The 17,381-nt window shown below is 29.3% G+C and overlaps 1 protein-coding gene across 1 annotated transcript; it reads right to left on the bottom strand.

Annotated features, from left to right (window-relative positions):
* Positions 1–1,677: 1,677 nt before the first annotated feature.
* On the bottom strand, positions 1,678–15,383 carry LOC115385282 (uncharacterized). Its single transcript, XM_030087259.1, has 5 exons — positions 15,025–15,383; positions 8,101–8,197; positions 5,457–5,610; positions 3,673–3,821; positions 1,678–2,183 (listed from the first exon to the last, which is right to left on the bottom strand). Coding segments are annotated over exons 1-5 (720 nt in total). The 5' UTR covers positions 15,343–15,383; the 3' UTR covers positions 1,678–2,181.
* Between the last annotated feature and the right edge of the window lie 1,998 nt (positions 15,384–17,381).

Raw genomic sequence — 17,381 nt, 5'->3', positions numbered from 1 at the left:
GCAGGAGGAGGAGGCGGGACTTCCGCTTCCGGTCCGCCACAATAAAATGACTTCTTAAAGGAAAAGGAGAGAGAGAGGGGGGACTGGAAGCCACGCCCACTGCCGCAAGGGGCAGAGTGACGTCATGACCTCATGGTTTAAAGAGAGAGGAGGGAGAGGCCCCGCCCACTGCCGCGGTGACGTCATAGAATTGAAGTAAATAGCATGTAAGAACTACCCTAGTAGAGAGACGCTAGATGCTAATATAACGATGCTACATGCTAATTAGAGATGCTAACTGCTAATATAAGGATGCTACATGCTAATTAGAGATGTTAGATGCTAATTATAGATGCTAACTGCTAATATAAGGATGCTACATGCTAATTAGAGATGTTAGATGCTAATTATAGATGCTCACTGCTAATATAAGGATGCTACATGCTAAATAGAGATGTTAGATGCTAATTATAGATGCTAACTGCTAATATAAGGATGCTACATGCTAATTACAGATGCTAAATGCTAATATAACGATGCTGCATGCTAATTAGAGATGCTAACTGCTAACATAACGATGCTACATGCTAATTAGAGATGCTAACTGCTAACATAATGATGCTACATGCTAATTAGAGACGCTAACTGCTAATATAACGATGATACATGCTAATTAAAGATGTTAAATGCTAATATAAGATGCTAACTGCTATTAGAAGATGCTAACTGCTAATATAACAATGCTAGATGCTAATTAGAGATGCTAACTGCTAATATAAAGATGTTAAATGCTAATATAAGATACTAACTGCTAATTTAACGATGCTCGATGCTAATTAGAGATGCTAACCACTAATATAAAGATGCTAAATGCTAATATAAACATGCTAATATAACAAACATGCTAATATAACAATGCTAGATGCTAATTGGAGATGCTAACCACTAATATAAAGATGTTAAATGCTAATATAAGATGCTAACTGCTAATTTAACGATGCTCAATGCTAATTAGAGATGCTAACCACTAATATAAAGATGCTAAATGCTAATATAAAGATGCTAAATGCTAATATAAACATGCTAAATGCTAATAAATTGCTGCTAACTGCTAATATAAAGATGCTCACTGCTATTATAAACATGCTATAAGTGCTAATATTAAGCTGCTAAATGCTAATAGCAACTTGCTAAATGCTAATACAACGATGCTAACTGCTCGGAAATCATGCTAAATGCCAACACATAGATGCTAACTGCAAATAAATGGATGCTAACTGCTAATGTAAAGATGCTAAATGCTAATATACTGATGCTGAATGCTAACGTAAAGATTGTAATTGCCAATGAAACATGCTAAATGCTAACAGTAAGATGCTAACTGCTAACAGATTGATGCTAAATGCTAATAGAAGGATGCTAAATGCTTATATACAGATGCTAAATGCTAAGAGAAACATGCTAACTACTAATTAGAGATGTTGAATGCTAATAGAAAGATGCTAAATGGTAATAGATTAATGCTAATTGCTAATTAAAAAAGGCTAATGCTAATATCCAGATGCTACATGTTGAGACAGATGCTAATGCTAATACCAAGATGCTAAATTTTAATAGATCAATGTTAGTAGAAAGATGGTAAATGCTGAGACAGACGCTAATGCTAATGGAAAGATGCTAAAGAAAAACACTTCCTGGTTCCAGCAAACAAACTTTTATTGTCCAATCAGGAGGCCGGTCGCGCTCAAGCCCCGCCCACCAATCCTTCAGCATGCTTCTTAAAACAAAGCTCTTGAAATGCTAACAAATGCTAATAGGAGCTAACGTGAATGCATAGCATCTGGAAAACAAACTACTCAAAGCTAACGTTAGCTTCTTTAGGCTAATGTTAGCTTCCTCCAGCTAATATAAGCTAATTTTCGCTTGTCTATGCTAACATCAAGGGAGTCACAGCAAATTCTAACCAGCTAACTGATGCTAACACAAGCTAGCGCTAGCAAAAAAGTGAATTCAAGCTAATACATTCAACGCTAGCTAGCTAGCAGGTGTCCGCCAGCTAGCTAGCTAAGCCTGCCGGAAGCTAACACAAGCGAGCAAGCTAAAAATCTCAGCTAATGATTTTTTTTTGGTTTGTTTGTTTGTTTGGTTACAGCAGTAGTGATGTCACTCGAGGCCACGCCCCCTTCTCCTTCAGGCTCCGCCTCCTGCGAAGATAAAGCAAAAGAAATGAGACATAAGCCCCGCCCACTGCCATTTAGAAAAACGTGTTTAAAAAAAATAATTTTTAAAATGCTGCACTTTAAACTGAAGTTTGTGCTGAGACGCTAAAATAAAAAGCAAAATTTTTAAAAATATTTAAATAAAAACTTGTTGAAAAATGGAAGATAAAATATGGATTTTATTATTATTATTATTATTATTATTAAATAAAACATTTGATAAAAGATTTTAAAAAAGCAAAAACTAAAAAAACATAAAAATTTTCTATATTTATGTATTTATTGGATTATTTAGTTTTTTTTTTTAATTAAAGCATTTAAAGTAAAAAAACTAACTATTAATTACTAATAAAGTAATGCAAAATGAAATTTTTAAATCAGAATTTATGATGTTTTAATTTAAGGGTATTTATTTATTTATTTATTTATTTATTTATTTATTTATTTATTTACTTTACTTATTTATTTATTATTTTGAATTTAGAATTATTTACAAGACAAATTAAAAAATGTAATGTCTTAAAATAAAATGAAAAAAAAACAAAACATCTAAAGATACAAATGAACAATTACATATTCGTAAATTAATCAAGTAATCGAATATAGATTTTTTTTACTAAAAAATATAATTAAAAATAGTTACTATGATGTCATACTTATTTTACAAAAATATTGCTTTAAATATCAAATCTTTCTAAAGTGGAAATATAAATAGTATTTATAAAAAAAAAATAAATAGAAAATAAATAAAAAAAATGAAAAGTAAAGATTTATTTCATTTAAAGTAATAATAATAATGATAATAATAATAATGGTAATAATGATAATAATAATAATAATAATAATAATAATAATAATAATAATACTCAAAATATATTATACAATCAATAATTAAATAAATAATAAAAAACAACAATAATAAATTATTAAACACATAATAAAACAATAAAGCATAATTTTCAAATAAATAATAATAAAAACAATTACAAATAAATAAATAAATAAATAAATAAATAAATAAATAAATAAAAACATAAAAAATAAAATAAATAAAATTGAATCAAAACAAAAAATAATAAAAGATGAATAAAAAAAAATAATGAAAAATAGATAAAGTCCAAAAAAGTCTAATACATGAAAAAGTCATAAATAAAACATTGCTATTAATCATTTAATTCAATGATGAAAAAATGACGAAGAAACTTTTCGCGACAAGCCTAAAATTTAAAAATCATATTTAATTAAAAAATAATAATAATTTATGCAAAAATGTCTGATTAAAAAAGAAACGAAGCAAAAACAGTAAGAAGAGGAAGACTGAAAAAAATAATAATTAAAAATAATTAAACTAAAATACAACAAAAAATAAATCAATAAAAATAACTAAATGATAAAATTTTGAGAAATAATCGAAAATAATGGGATGAGAATAACGGCGGTGCGTTCAGGGGCAGTGGGAATCCTCGCCACTCACAGTTCAGCAGTCTGAGGACTCCGCAGACGAGCGCCAGCAGGGCGGGGCTCCAGAGGGTGGGCGGAGCCGCCCGGGAGGGGGTGGGGCTCGGCGGCGGCCCCTGCTGCTGCGTCCGGGGGGCGTCGGCCTCGGGAGCTTTGCACACCGCACTGCAATAAATAGAGAAAAAAAATGTTTTAAATATAAAAATAGATAGAAAAAAATAACAAAATAAAATAATGAAAACAAACCTTCGAAATATACAAATAAATATAAAATATAATAAATAAATAGACTTAAAAAATCTACAAAAAGGCCATGAAATATATTACAAATAAAATAAATTAAAAAAAATTAACCCGTTACAACTATGAGAAGAAATATAAAAAAATAACACATACATGAAATAAAATAATAGAAAAAATCAATTAAGATGAAAAATAAACAAAAAATTATTGAAAAAAAAATTACACAAAATCTTAAAAATAAATTTAAAATATTAAAAATTAAAGAAATACTTAAAAAGGAATTTGTTTAAAAAATACAAATCAATAATGAAAAACAACTGTTAGATATATAAAAATAAAAAAAGAATGATGAAATGAAAATAGTAAATATAAATAAATAATCAAGAGGAAAAACTATTAACGATTACAAATTAATAAATAAATTTATAAAAATAAAACAAAATCAGCAAGAACATCCGTTAGAAATGTAGAAATAGATAATAAATATAATAAATAAATATTAAAATAAAATGATAAAAATAAACATAAAAATAAATAATTAAAAAATGAAAGTAATTATACATTAATAATACAAAAATGTAAAAAAATAATTAAGAGAAAGGATTGAAAAAGAAATTAAAAATAACAATAAAATATTAAAAATCATTAAAAGTAAATAAATCAAAACATTAAAAAAAATAAATGAACAACAGCTGTTAGAAATGTAGAAATAAATGTAATAAATAATAAATAAAATAAAATAAAATACTAGAAAATACAAATAAATATCAGTTAATTGATTTAATTAACTGAATAATGAATAAATACAAAAATTATACAATCAATCAATAAATAAATAAATAATAAAATAAAGTAATCACAATAAACACAAAAATAAATATAAAAATCAATAATTTAAAAACATGAAAACAATTATAAATTAATATTGTACAAAGTAAAAGAAATTAAAAGAAAGGATTGAAAAACAAATTAAGAAATAATAATAAAATATTAAAAATGATTAAAAATAAATACTTTAAAACCTAAAAATAAAAAAATGAAAAACAACTGTGAGAAATACAAAAATAAATTTAATAAATAATAAATAAAATAAAATAAAATAATAGAAAATAAATATAAATATCAATTAATGGATTTAATTTAACTTAATAATGAATACATACAAAAATTATACAATCAATAAATAAATAAAGAATAAAATAAAAATTAAAATAAACATAAAAATAAATATAAAAATCAATAATTAAAAACATGAAAATAATTATAAATTAATAATGTACAAAGTAAAAAAAATATTAAAAGAAAGGATTGAAAAACAAATGAATAAATAATAATAAAATACTAAAAACGATTAAAAATAAATTCATTAAAGCCTAAAAATAAAATAATGACAAACAACTATTAGAAATACAGAAATAAATTTAATAAATAATAAATAAAATAAAATAAAATAATGAAAAACAACTTTTAGAGATATAGAAATGAATTAACTTCATAATGAATAAATACAAAAGTTATACAAACAATAAAAAAAATGATAATGAAATGAACGCTCACAGCTGGCGCTGCAGGAAGTCCTGGTGCACCCGGCACGCCTCGGTCTGCGTGCGCGCCGCCGCCGCCTGGTGCTGCTCCGCCGTGCGCAGGCGCTCGCACGCCGCCGCCGCCATCAGCGCCTGCGTGGCGTTGTGTTCGAGGTACGCCACCAGCTCTGGAAAAGACGGCGTCGGTGACAGAAGGGAATAATTAATATCTGGAAAAAATACTTATATTACAAAGTAAAATATTTGACTTTTTTTTTAATTTGTTTATTTTTTGTTTTTTGTTTTCATTATTTATTTGTCATTTTTATTATTATTTATATTTTTATTCATTTATTTATTTTTATTATTTTATTTTATTTTATTTTATTTTATTTTATTTTATTTTATTTTATTTTATTTTATTTTTAATATATTTCAATTTAATTCTTTACTAATATTTTGGCAGAATTTTTACAATATTTATATTTTTAACAATAATTAAAGCACAATAAAAAAAGGAAAAAAATGTTAAAAATTCAAAAGAAATCAGCTATAATAAATTAACTTAAGATTAAATAAAATAAATAAATTGTATGGAACCCTAAATATAAAATTTAAAAGATATGTTTAAAAATGTAACTTTTTAAATGAAAAAAATAATTGGATTAAAAAAAATTACATTTAAAAATTGTGAAGAAAAATTTTCAAAAATTGAAATAATTGAAAAATTTGTTATATTTATTATTATTTATATTTTTATTCATGTATGTATTTTTTGTTTTATTTTATTTTATTTTATTTTATTACATTTTATTTTCTTTTATTTTTAATTTACTTTAATCTTTTTTTAGTAATATTTTTACATAATTTTTAAAATATGTATATATTTTTAACAATAATTAAAGCACAATAAAATAGGAGGAAAAAATGCTGAAATTTAAAAAAAATCTTCTGTAGTAAATTAACTTAAAATTAAATAAAATAAATAAAGTGTATGGAACACTAAATATACAAGTTAAAAGATATGTTTATAAATTTAACTTTTTAAATTAAAAAAAATGAAAAAAATTACGTTTAAAATTTGTGAAGGAATTTTTTTTTTTTAATTTGAAATAATTGAAAAATGGAACAGAAAATTGTGAATTCAATTAATTTATAATTAAATGCTTTTTTAAGTGTATTGAGCCTTAAAATTTAAATTGAAAAAAATAAGAAATAAAAACAATTAAATATTTTAACTTTGTTAAATTTAAAAGAAAAAGTAATAGAAAATTAGAAAAGAATTAAGCAGTAGATATAAAACAAATCTGTATTATCTGTGTAAATAAATAAAATAATTGTTAAAAAGTAACAAATATGTTAAAATAATTAAACTTTAATTTAATGATATTTAATACAATGTATGGAACCTTAAATTTTAGATTTAAAAGAAATTCTTACAAATAACAATTTAAAAAAAAAATGTCAGTAATTTTTTTAAATTTAATTATAAAAATTCAATAAAAAAATTTGAAAAGAAATGATAATATTAAAAAAAACGATTAAAAAAATCAAAATTATTTTTCAGTGAAAAAAGTCAAATCAATTCAACGTTAATTAAATTAAAGTGTATGGTTGAAAAAGTTATTTATAAAAATTATGTATAAAAAATGTTTTTTTTAATAAAAAATACAAAAGAATTTATTAAAAAAAATGTTGATTACTTTTTTAATTAATTTAATTAATTTTAATTGAAATACTTTTTTATTTTTTTTATTTTTTTATAACAAATACATTTTGATAGAGAATATCAATTAAATATAATTAAATATCAATTAAAAGATACACTGATAAAACAAATAATAATGAATTTAGTCAATTAATTCCAATTATTTAAAATTGTTTTTAATTGTAAGGATTTTTTTTCACACAAATTGCAGTCGGACCTTTGACCCCACAGTTACCACATTTACATATTTAAGAGATTACGTCACTGTTATGCAATCCTGAAAGTTTCAGCTTTCTGGATTAAAGTTTAGAAGCACACCATAGCTTCAAGTTTGCATGTTTTTCAAGTTTTTACATTGTGAGCGCACATTAAAAATGACTTTTGTGCTCATTTTGAACTCAAATAACTCTCTGACCTTTGACCTCACACTTACCAAATTTACATATCTGAGAGATGACATCACTTTTATTGGATTCCGAAAGTTTCAGCTTTCTGAATTATAGTTTTGAAGCACAGCATAGTTTCAAATTTGCATGTTTTAATTTTTTTACATTATGATCGCACATTAAAAATGACTTTTGTGCTCATTTTGAACTCAAATAACTCCCTGACCTTTGACCTCACACTTACCAAATTTACATATCTGAGAGATTACGTGACTGTTATGCAATCCTAAAAGTTTCAGCTTCTTAGACTCAAGAACTGAAGCACAGTAAAGTTTCAAATTTGCATAATTTAACATTTTACATCTTTTTCAATTCAAACTCCACAAATCAAAATGGCATTCTTGCTCACTTTCAACAACAATAAACCTTTGACCTTTGACCTCATAGTTACCTTTTTAACATATTTAGGAAGATGACGTCATTGTCAACTAATTTGGAAAAATTTGAGCTTGCTAGCGTAAACGGTTCCCGCGTGACGGTCGTCTAAACTTGGGACGTTTGAGCGATTTCTCGCGTTAGCTTACCGTCCTGCGCGGCGATGTGCGCGCTGAGGTTCGCTAGCTGCCGCCGCTGCTGCTCCCGCTCGTCCAATAGGAGGCTCACGTTCTGCCGCAGCGCCGCCTGCAAACACACGCTAGCGTTAGCCTGGCGCTAGCATAGGGCTTACCATGGGTGGAGATAGCCTGTGGGATTAACAAGATGGATTTGGAGTTAGCGTATTGCTAATGCTAAGTTTGCTCTGAATCAATTGGAGATAAGTTAGCATTAGCATGTTGCTAACGCCAGGTTTCCCAGAAATCAATTTAAATATAAGTTAGCATTAGCATGTCACTAATACTGGTTTTGTTATAAGTAAAATACATTATAAACTAGCGTTAGCATGTTGCTAACAAAAGGTTGGCCAGATATCAATTGGAGTATAAGTTAGCATTAGCATGTTGCTAACACTCGGTTGGTCAGAAATGAATTGGAATATAAGTTAGCATTAGCATGTTGCTAATACTAGTATTGTTATAAAGAAAATACCATATAAGTTAGCATTAGCATGTTGCTAATACTAGGGTTGCTATAAATTGGAGTATGAGTTAGCATTAGCATGTTCGTAACGCTAGGTTGGCCTAAAAATCCAACCAAATATAAATTAGCATTAGCATGTTGCTAACACTAGGTTAGCTATGAATGAATTGGATATAAATTAGCATTAGCATGTTGCTAGTAGTTCAATTTTTACTAATAAAATCCAATATAAGTTAGCATTAGCGTGTTGCTAGCGCTAGGTTGGCCAGAAATCAATCGGAACATAAGGTAGCATTAGCATGTAGCTAATACTAGGTTAGCTATGAATGAATTGGATTATAAGCTAGCACTGGCTTGTTGCTAATGCTAGATTTGCTATATACGAATAGCAATATAAGTTAACATTAGCATGTTGCTAAAGCTAGTCTTGCTATAAGTGATTTCCAAAACCAGTTAGCATTAGCATGTTTGCTAATGCCAGAACTGCCATAAATAAATTACAACAAAAGTTAGCATTAGCATGTTGCTAACAGTCGGTTGGCTAGAAATGAGTGAGAAATGATGTTAGCATTAGCATGTTGCTAATGCTAGGGTCACTGTAAATAATTTACAAAATAAGTTAGCATTAGCATGTTGCTAAAACTTGGCTTCCGCTAAAAGAACTGCAATAGACGTTAGCATTAGCATGTTGCTAATAGCGCAGTGTGTGTGTGTGTCCCTGATTAGCATGATTCAAGCAGTGCTCTGCTAGCATTAGCCCCTGTTAGCATAAACCTCTAATGTAAACCGCGAGGCTGATGGCTAGCTGGGTGCTAGCGTGCACGCTAGCTAGCTAGCTAGCAAGCTGCCAATTGGAAGCGCTGACCCACATTCCTGTCGCGTTAGCTGGCATTAGCGCTAGCCAAGCGTCTCACAATAGCTGGAAATTCCACAGGTGGGTGGTCACCGGGGGCAACGGGGCCGTCGCCGGGGGCAACGGGGGGGGGGCAACAAACACAGGCGTCCGCAGGATTTCCCCCTGCAGGAAGCTAGCGCCGCTTAGCGCCGCTAGCTCCATTTCCTGCCCTGCCTGGGTCCCACGCTCTGCCTTTAGCATTAGCATCCATCCATGTGTTAGCACTGCCGGCTTGTTAGCTTGCTAGCCTGTTAGCATCCTCTGCATTATTAGAAATGTTAGCTTACCTTCTTGTTGGCATCCTTAGCGCTGTTAGTTTGCTAGCTCGCTAGCTCGTCAGCCGACCCAGCATTGCTAGCGTGCTAGCTTGTTAGCATCGCTCGTTTGGTAGCATTCTTAGCTTCTTAGCATAAGTTTCTGGTGAGTATTGGCAGTATTGTTAGCTTGATAGCTTGTTAGCTTTATTAGCTTATCCTGTTAGCATTGTAGCCTTTTTCTATTCTTTATCGCTACACTGTTAGCATTTTTAGCATTTTTAGCTTATCCTGTTAGCATTGTAGCCTTTTTCTATTCTTTATCACTGCGCTGTTAGCATTGTTAGCATTTTTAGCATTTTTAGCTTATCCTGTTAGCATTGTAGCCTTTTTCTGTTCGTTATCGCTACACTGTTAGCATTGTTAGCATTTTTAGCATTGTTAGCTTTTCCTGTTAGTATTGTAGCCTTTCCCGTTCTTTATTGCTACACTGTTAGCATTTTTACCTTATCCTGTGTAGCATTGTAGCCTTTTTCTATTCTTTATCACTATACCGTTAGCATTGTTAGCTTATCCTGTTAGCATTGTAGCCTTTTTCTATTCCTTATTACTATACTGTTAGCATTGTTAGCATAGTTAGCTTGTCCTGTTAGCATTGCAGCCTTTTTCTCGTCTTTATCGCTACACTGTTAGCATTCTTAGCATTGTTAGCTTAGCCTGTTAGCATTATAGCCTTTTTCTATTCTTTATCACTGCACTGTTAGCATTTTTAGCATTGCTTGCTTATCCTGCTAGCATTGTAGCCTTTTTCTATTCTGTATCACTACACTGTTAGCATTGTTAGCTTAGCCTGTTAGCATTGTAGCCTTTTTTTATTCTTTATCACTTTACTATTAGCATTGCTAGCTCATCCTGTTAGCATTGTAGCCTTTTTCTATTCTTTATCACTGCGCTGTTAGCATTGTTAGCTTAGCCTGTTAGCATTGCAGCCTTCTCTAAATCTTAAGTATTGTTCTTGCTAGCTTGTTAGTATTGCTAGCTTGCTAGCTTGTTAGCATCATTTTCTTGCTAGCATCATCAATATTGTTAGCTTGCTAGCTTGTTAGCATCATCAGTATTGTTAGCTTTCTAGCTTGTTAGCACTGTTAGCCTATCCTGTTAGCATTGTAGCCTTTTCCCATTCTTCCCCATTATATTGTTAGCATTGTTAGCTCGCTAGCTCTCCCCCCTATACGTCCTCCATTAGCATCTAAGCTAACCCCCCCTTCTCTTTCCCTTCGCCGTCTGTTTCTTGTTTTTTTTTGTTTTTTTTTTTCGCCGCGGCTAAAAATAGCGCTTCGGCCCCCGGAGGAGTGACGTCATCGGCGAGGAAGGAATGCGGCGAATGTTTTCCATTAAGAGAAGAAGAAGAAAAAAATAGAAAGACATGAAAAAAGAGAAAAAGAAGAAGAAGTGGAAAAGTTTCTGAACAGGGGAAACCAGGGTGTGGATCATAAAACGCCTGGATAAACTACAGCAAACGTTATAAAAGACCTGGATAAAGTGAAGTTCACTTATATAATACTAAACAAAGTAAAGCCAATGTGTAAAAAAGACTGGATGAGGTAAAGTTAACTTATAAAAAACTTGGATAAAGTTAAGCTAATGTATATAACACCTGGATAAAGTTGAGCTAACTTATAGAAAACGTGGATAAAGTAAAGCTACCTTATAGAAAACCTGGATAAAGTGAAGGTTACTTATAAAAAAACATGGATAAAGTAAAGCTAAGTTATATAAAACATGGATAAAGTAAAGCTAACTTTTAGAAAACCTGGATAAAGTAAAGCTAAGTTATATAAAACCTGGATAAAGTAAGGCTAACTTTTAGAAAACCCGGATAAAGTAAAGCTAACTTATATAAAACCTGGATGAAGTGAAGGTAACTTATAAAATACTATAAAGTAAAGCTAAGTTATATAAAACATGGATAAAGTAAAGCTAATGTGTAAAAGACCTGGACAAAGTTAAGCTAACTTATAGAAAACATGATTAAAGTAAAGCTAACTTATATAAAACCTAGATAAAGTTAAGCTAACTTATAGAAAACCTGGATGAAGTTAAGGTAACTTTTATAAAACTTGGATAAAGTAAAGCTAAGTTATATAAAACCTGGATAAAGTAAAGCTAACTTATAAAAAACCTGGATAAAGTGAAGCTGACTTATAAAAAAACCTGGATAAAGAGAGGCTAACTTATAGAAAACCTGGATAAACTCAAGCTAACTTATCGAAAACCTGGATAAAGTAACGCTAACTCATATAAAACATGGATAAAGTAAAGCTAATGTATAAAAAACCTGGATAAAGTTAAGCTAACTTATAAAAACCTGGATAGAGTAAAGCTAACTTATATAAAACATGGATAAAGTTAAGCTAACTTATATAAACCATGGCTAAAGTAAAGCTAATGTGTAAAAACCGTGGCTAAAGTTAAGCTGACTTATAGAAAACATGATTAAAGTAAAGCTAACTTATATCAAACCTGGATTAAATAAAGCTAATGTATCAAAAATGGGGATATGCTAAAGCTAATGCTAACCCACGCCAATAAAATGGGGGCCGGCCGGACATGCTAATGCTAAAGCTAACGCGCTTAAAAGGGATTGAAAGCGCTAATGCTAATATTGCAAAATCTGATTTGCCAATATTAGCCAGGCATTCTAATAGCTTAGCAATAATCAATGAAAGTCAATGCGCTCATGCTAATGCTAAAATGCTAGGAGGCGGAGATGCAAGAAGGCTTGCCAACATGAGCCGGCAGCGCTAAAAGCTAGCAGGGTCACGGCGGGCAAACATCTGGACGGCGTTAGCGGCGGCCGCTGTTTACGGCCCGGTCGCCGTGGCAACGGCAACAGAAACAGCAGCAGCATGTGCTGCCAGCCGGAGGCCTTCTGGGAAAAAAAAAAAAAAAAACTACTGGGGTTTATTTTAGGACAAATCCAAATAAAAGAATGAATAAATAAAACATTACAAAAATAAATAAATAAATAAATAAATAAATAAATAAATAAATAAATAAATAAATAAATAAATAAATAATACGGAAAAAGGTGAAAAAAATAAATAAATGTATAAAAATGTTAGAAAAATACAAATGAAGGTTAAATATTTCAGGAAAAATCGAAATAAATAAATAAATAAATAAATAAATAAATGAATAAATAAATAAATAAATAAAGTAGGAAAAAATGGAAAAGAAAAAATAAATATATAAAATTGTCAGAAAAATACAAATAAACGCTAAATATTTTAGGAAATATCCAAATAAAATAAAAAATAAATAAAAAAATAAATGAACAAATAAATAAATAAATAAATAAATAAATAAATAAATAAATAAATAAATACATTAAGTGGGAAAAAAGGGGAAAGATGAAAAAATGCGTTCCATCCCCGGCATTTTACTTGTTTCTTTTTACATTTTTTAATTCAATTTTTTAAAACATTTTTTTGTTTTTTGACGTTTGTTGTGTTTACTTTTATTTTTTTATTTTGTGTCTATTTACTGTGAATATTTACGAATATTGTTATTTATTTTTTTATTTATTATTATTATTATTATTATTATTATTATTATTATTATTATTATTATTATTATTATTATAATAATAATAATAATAATAATAATAATTATTATTATTATTATTATTATTATTATTGTTACTATTATGATTTATTTTTTAAGTCAATTTTTTCATATTTTTCAGTTTTTGTGACATATAGTTTTTATTTTTTAATGTATTTTAAATTATATCTTTATTTATATTTTTCATTTTAATTTTTTATTATTATTTTTTATTCCTTAATTTCTTATATTCTTAATTTATTTTTAGTATTTTTTTAATTCATTTTTTTTAAATGTGTTTTATCATTTGATGTATGTTTTTTGGGGTTTATTTTGTAATTTTTGTATTAGATATTTCATGCATTCTTACTTTTTTTTATTTTACATATATTATTTCTTATTTCAATTTATCTTGTAACATTTTTAGATATTTTTTATCTTTTTTTATTTATTAATGCATTATTATTATTATTATTATTATTATTATTATTATTATCATTATTGTTACTATTTATTCTGTAATTTTATTATATTTCAATTTTTTTCTTAAATTTTTTAAATATTTTTTATATACATACATATACACATTTTGTATTATTACTATTCGGACCCTGGTTGCCACGGCGTCGTCACGGTAACCCAGCTCGCTGTCCCGGCACTCCTCCAGCGATTGGTTGAGCCGGTCCATCCACATGTGACAATTTTATTGGAATGTTTTTTGTTTTTTTTAAATATATGTTTTTCATTTTTAATTATTATTTATTTTTAATTTTATGTGTAATATTTATTAATTTTTGATTTATTTTGTAACATTTTTTAATTCAATTTTTATTAGTTTTTTTATATTTTTTGAATTTTTATTCTCTCTTTTTTTGTTTATTTATGAATTTCGTGACGTTGTTTTTTCATTTAGCATTTGAATTTTCAATTTTTCATTTTTTTTAAATTATTTTTTGACTTAGTAACATTTTTAATTGAGTTTTTATTTGATTTATTTTCATTTTTATTTATTTTTTCAGTTTTTAATTTATTTTATAAATTTTTTAATTTTAGTTTTGTTAGAATATTAAATATTTTTTGCCATTTAAAAAAAACTAAATACTTTTTTAAAATAATGTTTTTATAAGTTATTTATGATTGTTTAAAACATTAATAATAAATAAATACAAAATTAAAAATAAATAAATAAATAATAAATAATAATAAATAATAATTGAAATAATAAAATAAATACATATAAATGTCAATCAATAAATAAAAGAAATAATAATAATAAAAATCAAATTAAATAAATTAAAAAAATAAAATAACAATATATAAATATAATAAATAATATTCAATAATAATAATATTACAACATAAATAATACATAAAATTAAAAAAATAAATATATATAAAAGACAATAAATAAGTCAAAGAAATAATCACTAATAATAATAAAATTATAAAAAATTTAAAAAATTAATAACAATAATAATAATAATAATAATAATAATAATAATAATAATAATAATAATAATATATAAAAACAAAACTAAAGAAAATAAATAATAATAATAATAATATTTTATGTTTATATATTTTATTTTTATTTTTATTTTTATTTTTTTTATTTAATTTTTTAAAATTGGGATTACTTGGACCCTGGTTGCCACGGCGTCGTCACGGCAACCCACCTCTGTTTCCCGGCACTCCTCCAGCGATTGGTTGAGCCGCTCCATCCCCAGCGTCAGCGCCGCCGCCCGGGACTCCGCCCTCTCCCGGGCCTCTCTCTCGGCCTGCAGCGCCCCCTCCAGCTGGCTGCGCTCGCCGCCCCACACCGCCCGCTGGCCCTCCAGCTGCACGGCCGCCGCCCGCAGGTCGCCGCGGCAACGCGCCGCCCCCTTCAGGTCGGGCGAGGTCGCCCACGCCACGATGGTGATCAGCGAGGCCAGCGACCACGCCGACAGCACGGCCAGGGCCAGCGTCTGGCCGGAGCAGCCCCACGACATCATCCCCACCCGGCCGAGGACGAGAGAAGAAGAAGAAGAAGAAGAGAGAGAGAGAGAGAGAGGAGAGGCAGGAGGCGGGGGCGGGGCTAAGGAAGGAGAGAGAGAGAGAAAGAGAGAGAGAGAGAGAGGGGAAAGAAAACAGGGAAGGAGTGAGTCATGAGGGGCGGCGGCCGGGATTCCTACGGCCAGGGGAGGGACCTGAACGCAGCGCGGCGCCCAACACACTGGGTCAAAGACTAGTTAGAGAACTAGTTTAAAGTGGGATAAAGAGTAGTTTAACAACTTGTTTAAAGTGGTTTAAAGACTAGTTTAAGAACTGGTTAAACAGCTGGATTAAACTGGTTTAAATGCTGGTTTAAAGACTAGTTTAACAACTGGTTTAAAGTGGTTTAAAGACTAACTTAAGAACTGGTTTAAAGTGGTTTAAAGACTAACTTAAGAACTGGTTTAAAGTGGTTTAAAGACTAGTTTAACAACTGGTTTAAAGTGGTTTAAAGACTAACTTAAGAACTGGTTTAAAGTGGTTTAAAGACTAACTTAAGAACTGGTTTAAAGTGGTTTAAAGACTAGTTTAACAACTGGTTTAAACTGGTTTGAAGACTAGTTTAACAACTGGTTTAAACTGGTTTGAAGACTAGTTTAACAACTGGTTTAAACTCGTTTAAACTTGTCTAACAACTGGTTTAACAAATTGGGCCAAAGACTAGTTAGATAACTAGTTTAAACTGGGACGAAGAGTAGTTTAACAACCTGTTTAAAGTGGTTTAAAAGCTGGTTTAAAGACTAGTTTCACAACTGGTTTAAACTGGTTTAAAGACTAATTTAAGAACTGGTTTAAACTGGTTTAAAGACTAGTTTAAGAACTGGTTAAACAGCTGGATTAAACTGGTTTAAATGCCGGTTTAAAGACTAGTTTAACAACTGGTTTAAAGTGGTTTAAAGACTAGTTTAACAACTGGTTTAAACTGGCTTAAAACTAGTATAACAACTGCTTAAACAACTGGTTTAAACAGGGTAAAAACTATTTTAACAACTTGTTTAAACTGGTTCAAAGACTAGTTTAACAACTGGTTTAAACTGGTTTAAACTGGGTAAAAGACTAATTTAAAGAGTAGTTTAACAGCTAGTTTAAAGTGGCTTAAAGACTAGTTTAACAACTGGTTTAAACTGCGTAAAAGACTAGTTGAAAGAGTAGTTTAACATCTGGATTAAACTGGTTTAAACTGGGTTAAAACTAGTTTAACAACTGGTTTAAAGACCAGGTTAACAACTGGTTTAAACTGGCTTAAAAGTAGTATAACAACTGGTTAAAACAAACAAAAAAAATAATGACTAGTTTAACAACTGCTTTAAACTGGGTAAAAACTATTTTAACTACTGGTTTAAACTGGGTAAAAGACTAGTTTAAACAGTAGTTTAACAACTAGTTTAAAGTGGCTTAAAGAGTAGGTTAACAACTGGTTTAACAACTGGTTTAAACTGGTCTAAAAGTTGGTTTAAAGATTAGTTTAACAACTGGTTGATACTGGTTTACAGACTAGGTTAAAGACTGGTTGAACAAATGGTTTAAACTGGGTTAAAGACTAGTTTAACAACTGGTTTATCAGCTGGATAACTACTTTAGACTGGTTTTGGAACATGGGATAAAGACTAGTATAAGGTACTAGTTTAAACTGGATTAAAACTAGTTTGGACTGAGTTAAAGCGGATTAAAGACTAGTTTGACAACTGGTTTAAGTAGTAGTTTTAGGAATGGTTTAGATACTGGGTTAATGTGGGTTAAACTAGGATAAAGACTAGTTTAAGAACTAGTTGAAACTGGTTTAAACTGGGTTAAAGACTGGTTTAGATGCTAGTTAAATGTGGGTTAAACAGGGATAAAGACTAGTCTGACAACTGGTTTAAGAACTGGTTAAAACTGGTTCAAAGACTAGTTTAACAACGGGTTTAAATTGGTTTAAAGACTGGTTTAGATACTAGTTTGATGTGGGTTAAAGTGGGATAAAGACTAGTTTAACGACTGGTTTAACAAACTGGGTTAA

This window comes from Salarias fasciatus, unplaced genomic scaffold (assembly GCF_902148845.1).
Source record: "Salarias fasciatus unplaced genomic scaffold, fSalaFa1.1, whole genome shotgun sequence".
In the NCBI taxonomy this organism is placed as follows: domain Eukaryota; kingdom Metazoa; phylum Chordata; class Actinopteri; order Blenniiformes; family Blenniidae; genus Salarias; species Salarias fasciatus.
Note: the sequence above shows the minus strand (reverse complement) of the source record. Positions and strands in the feature narration are given on the sequence as shown.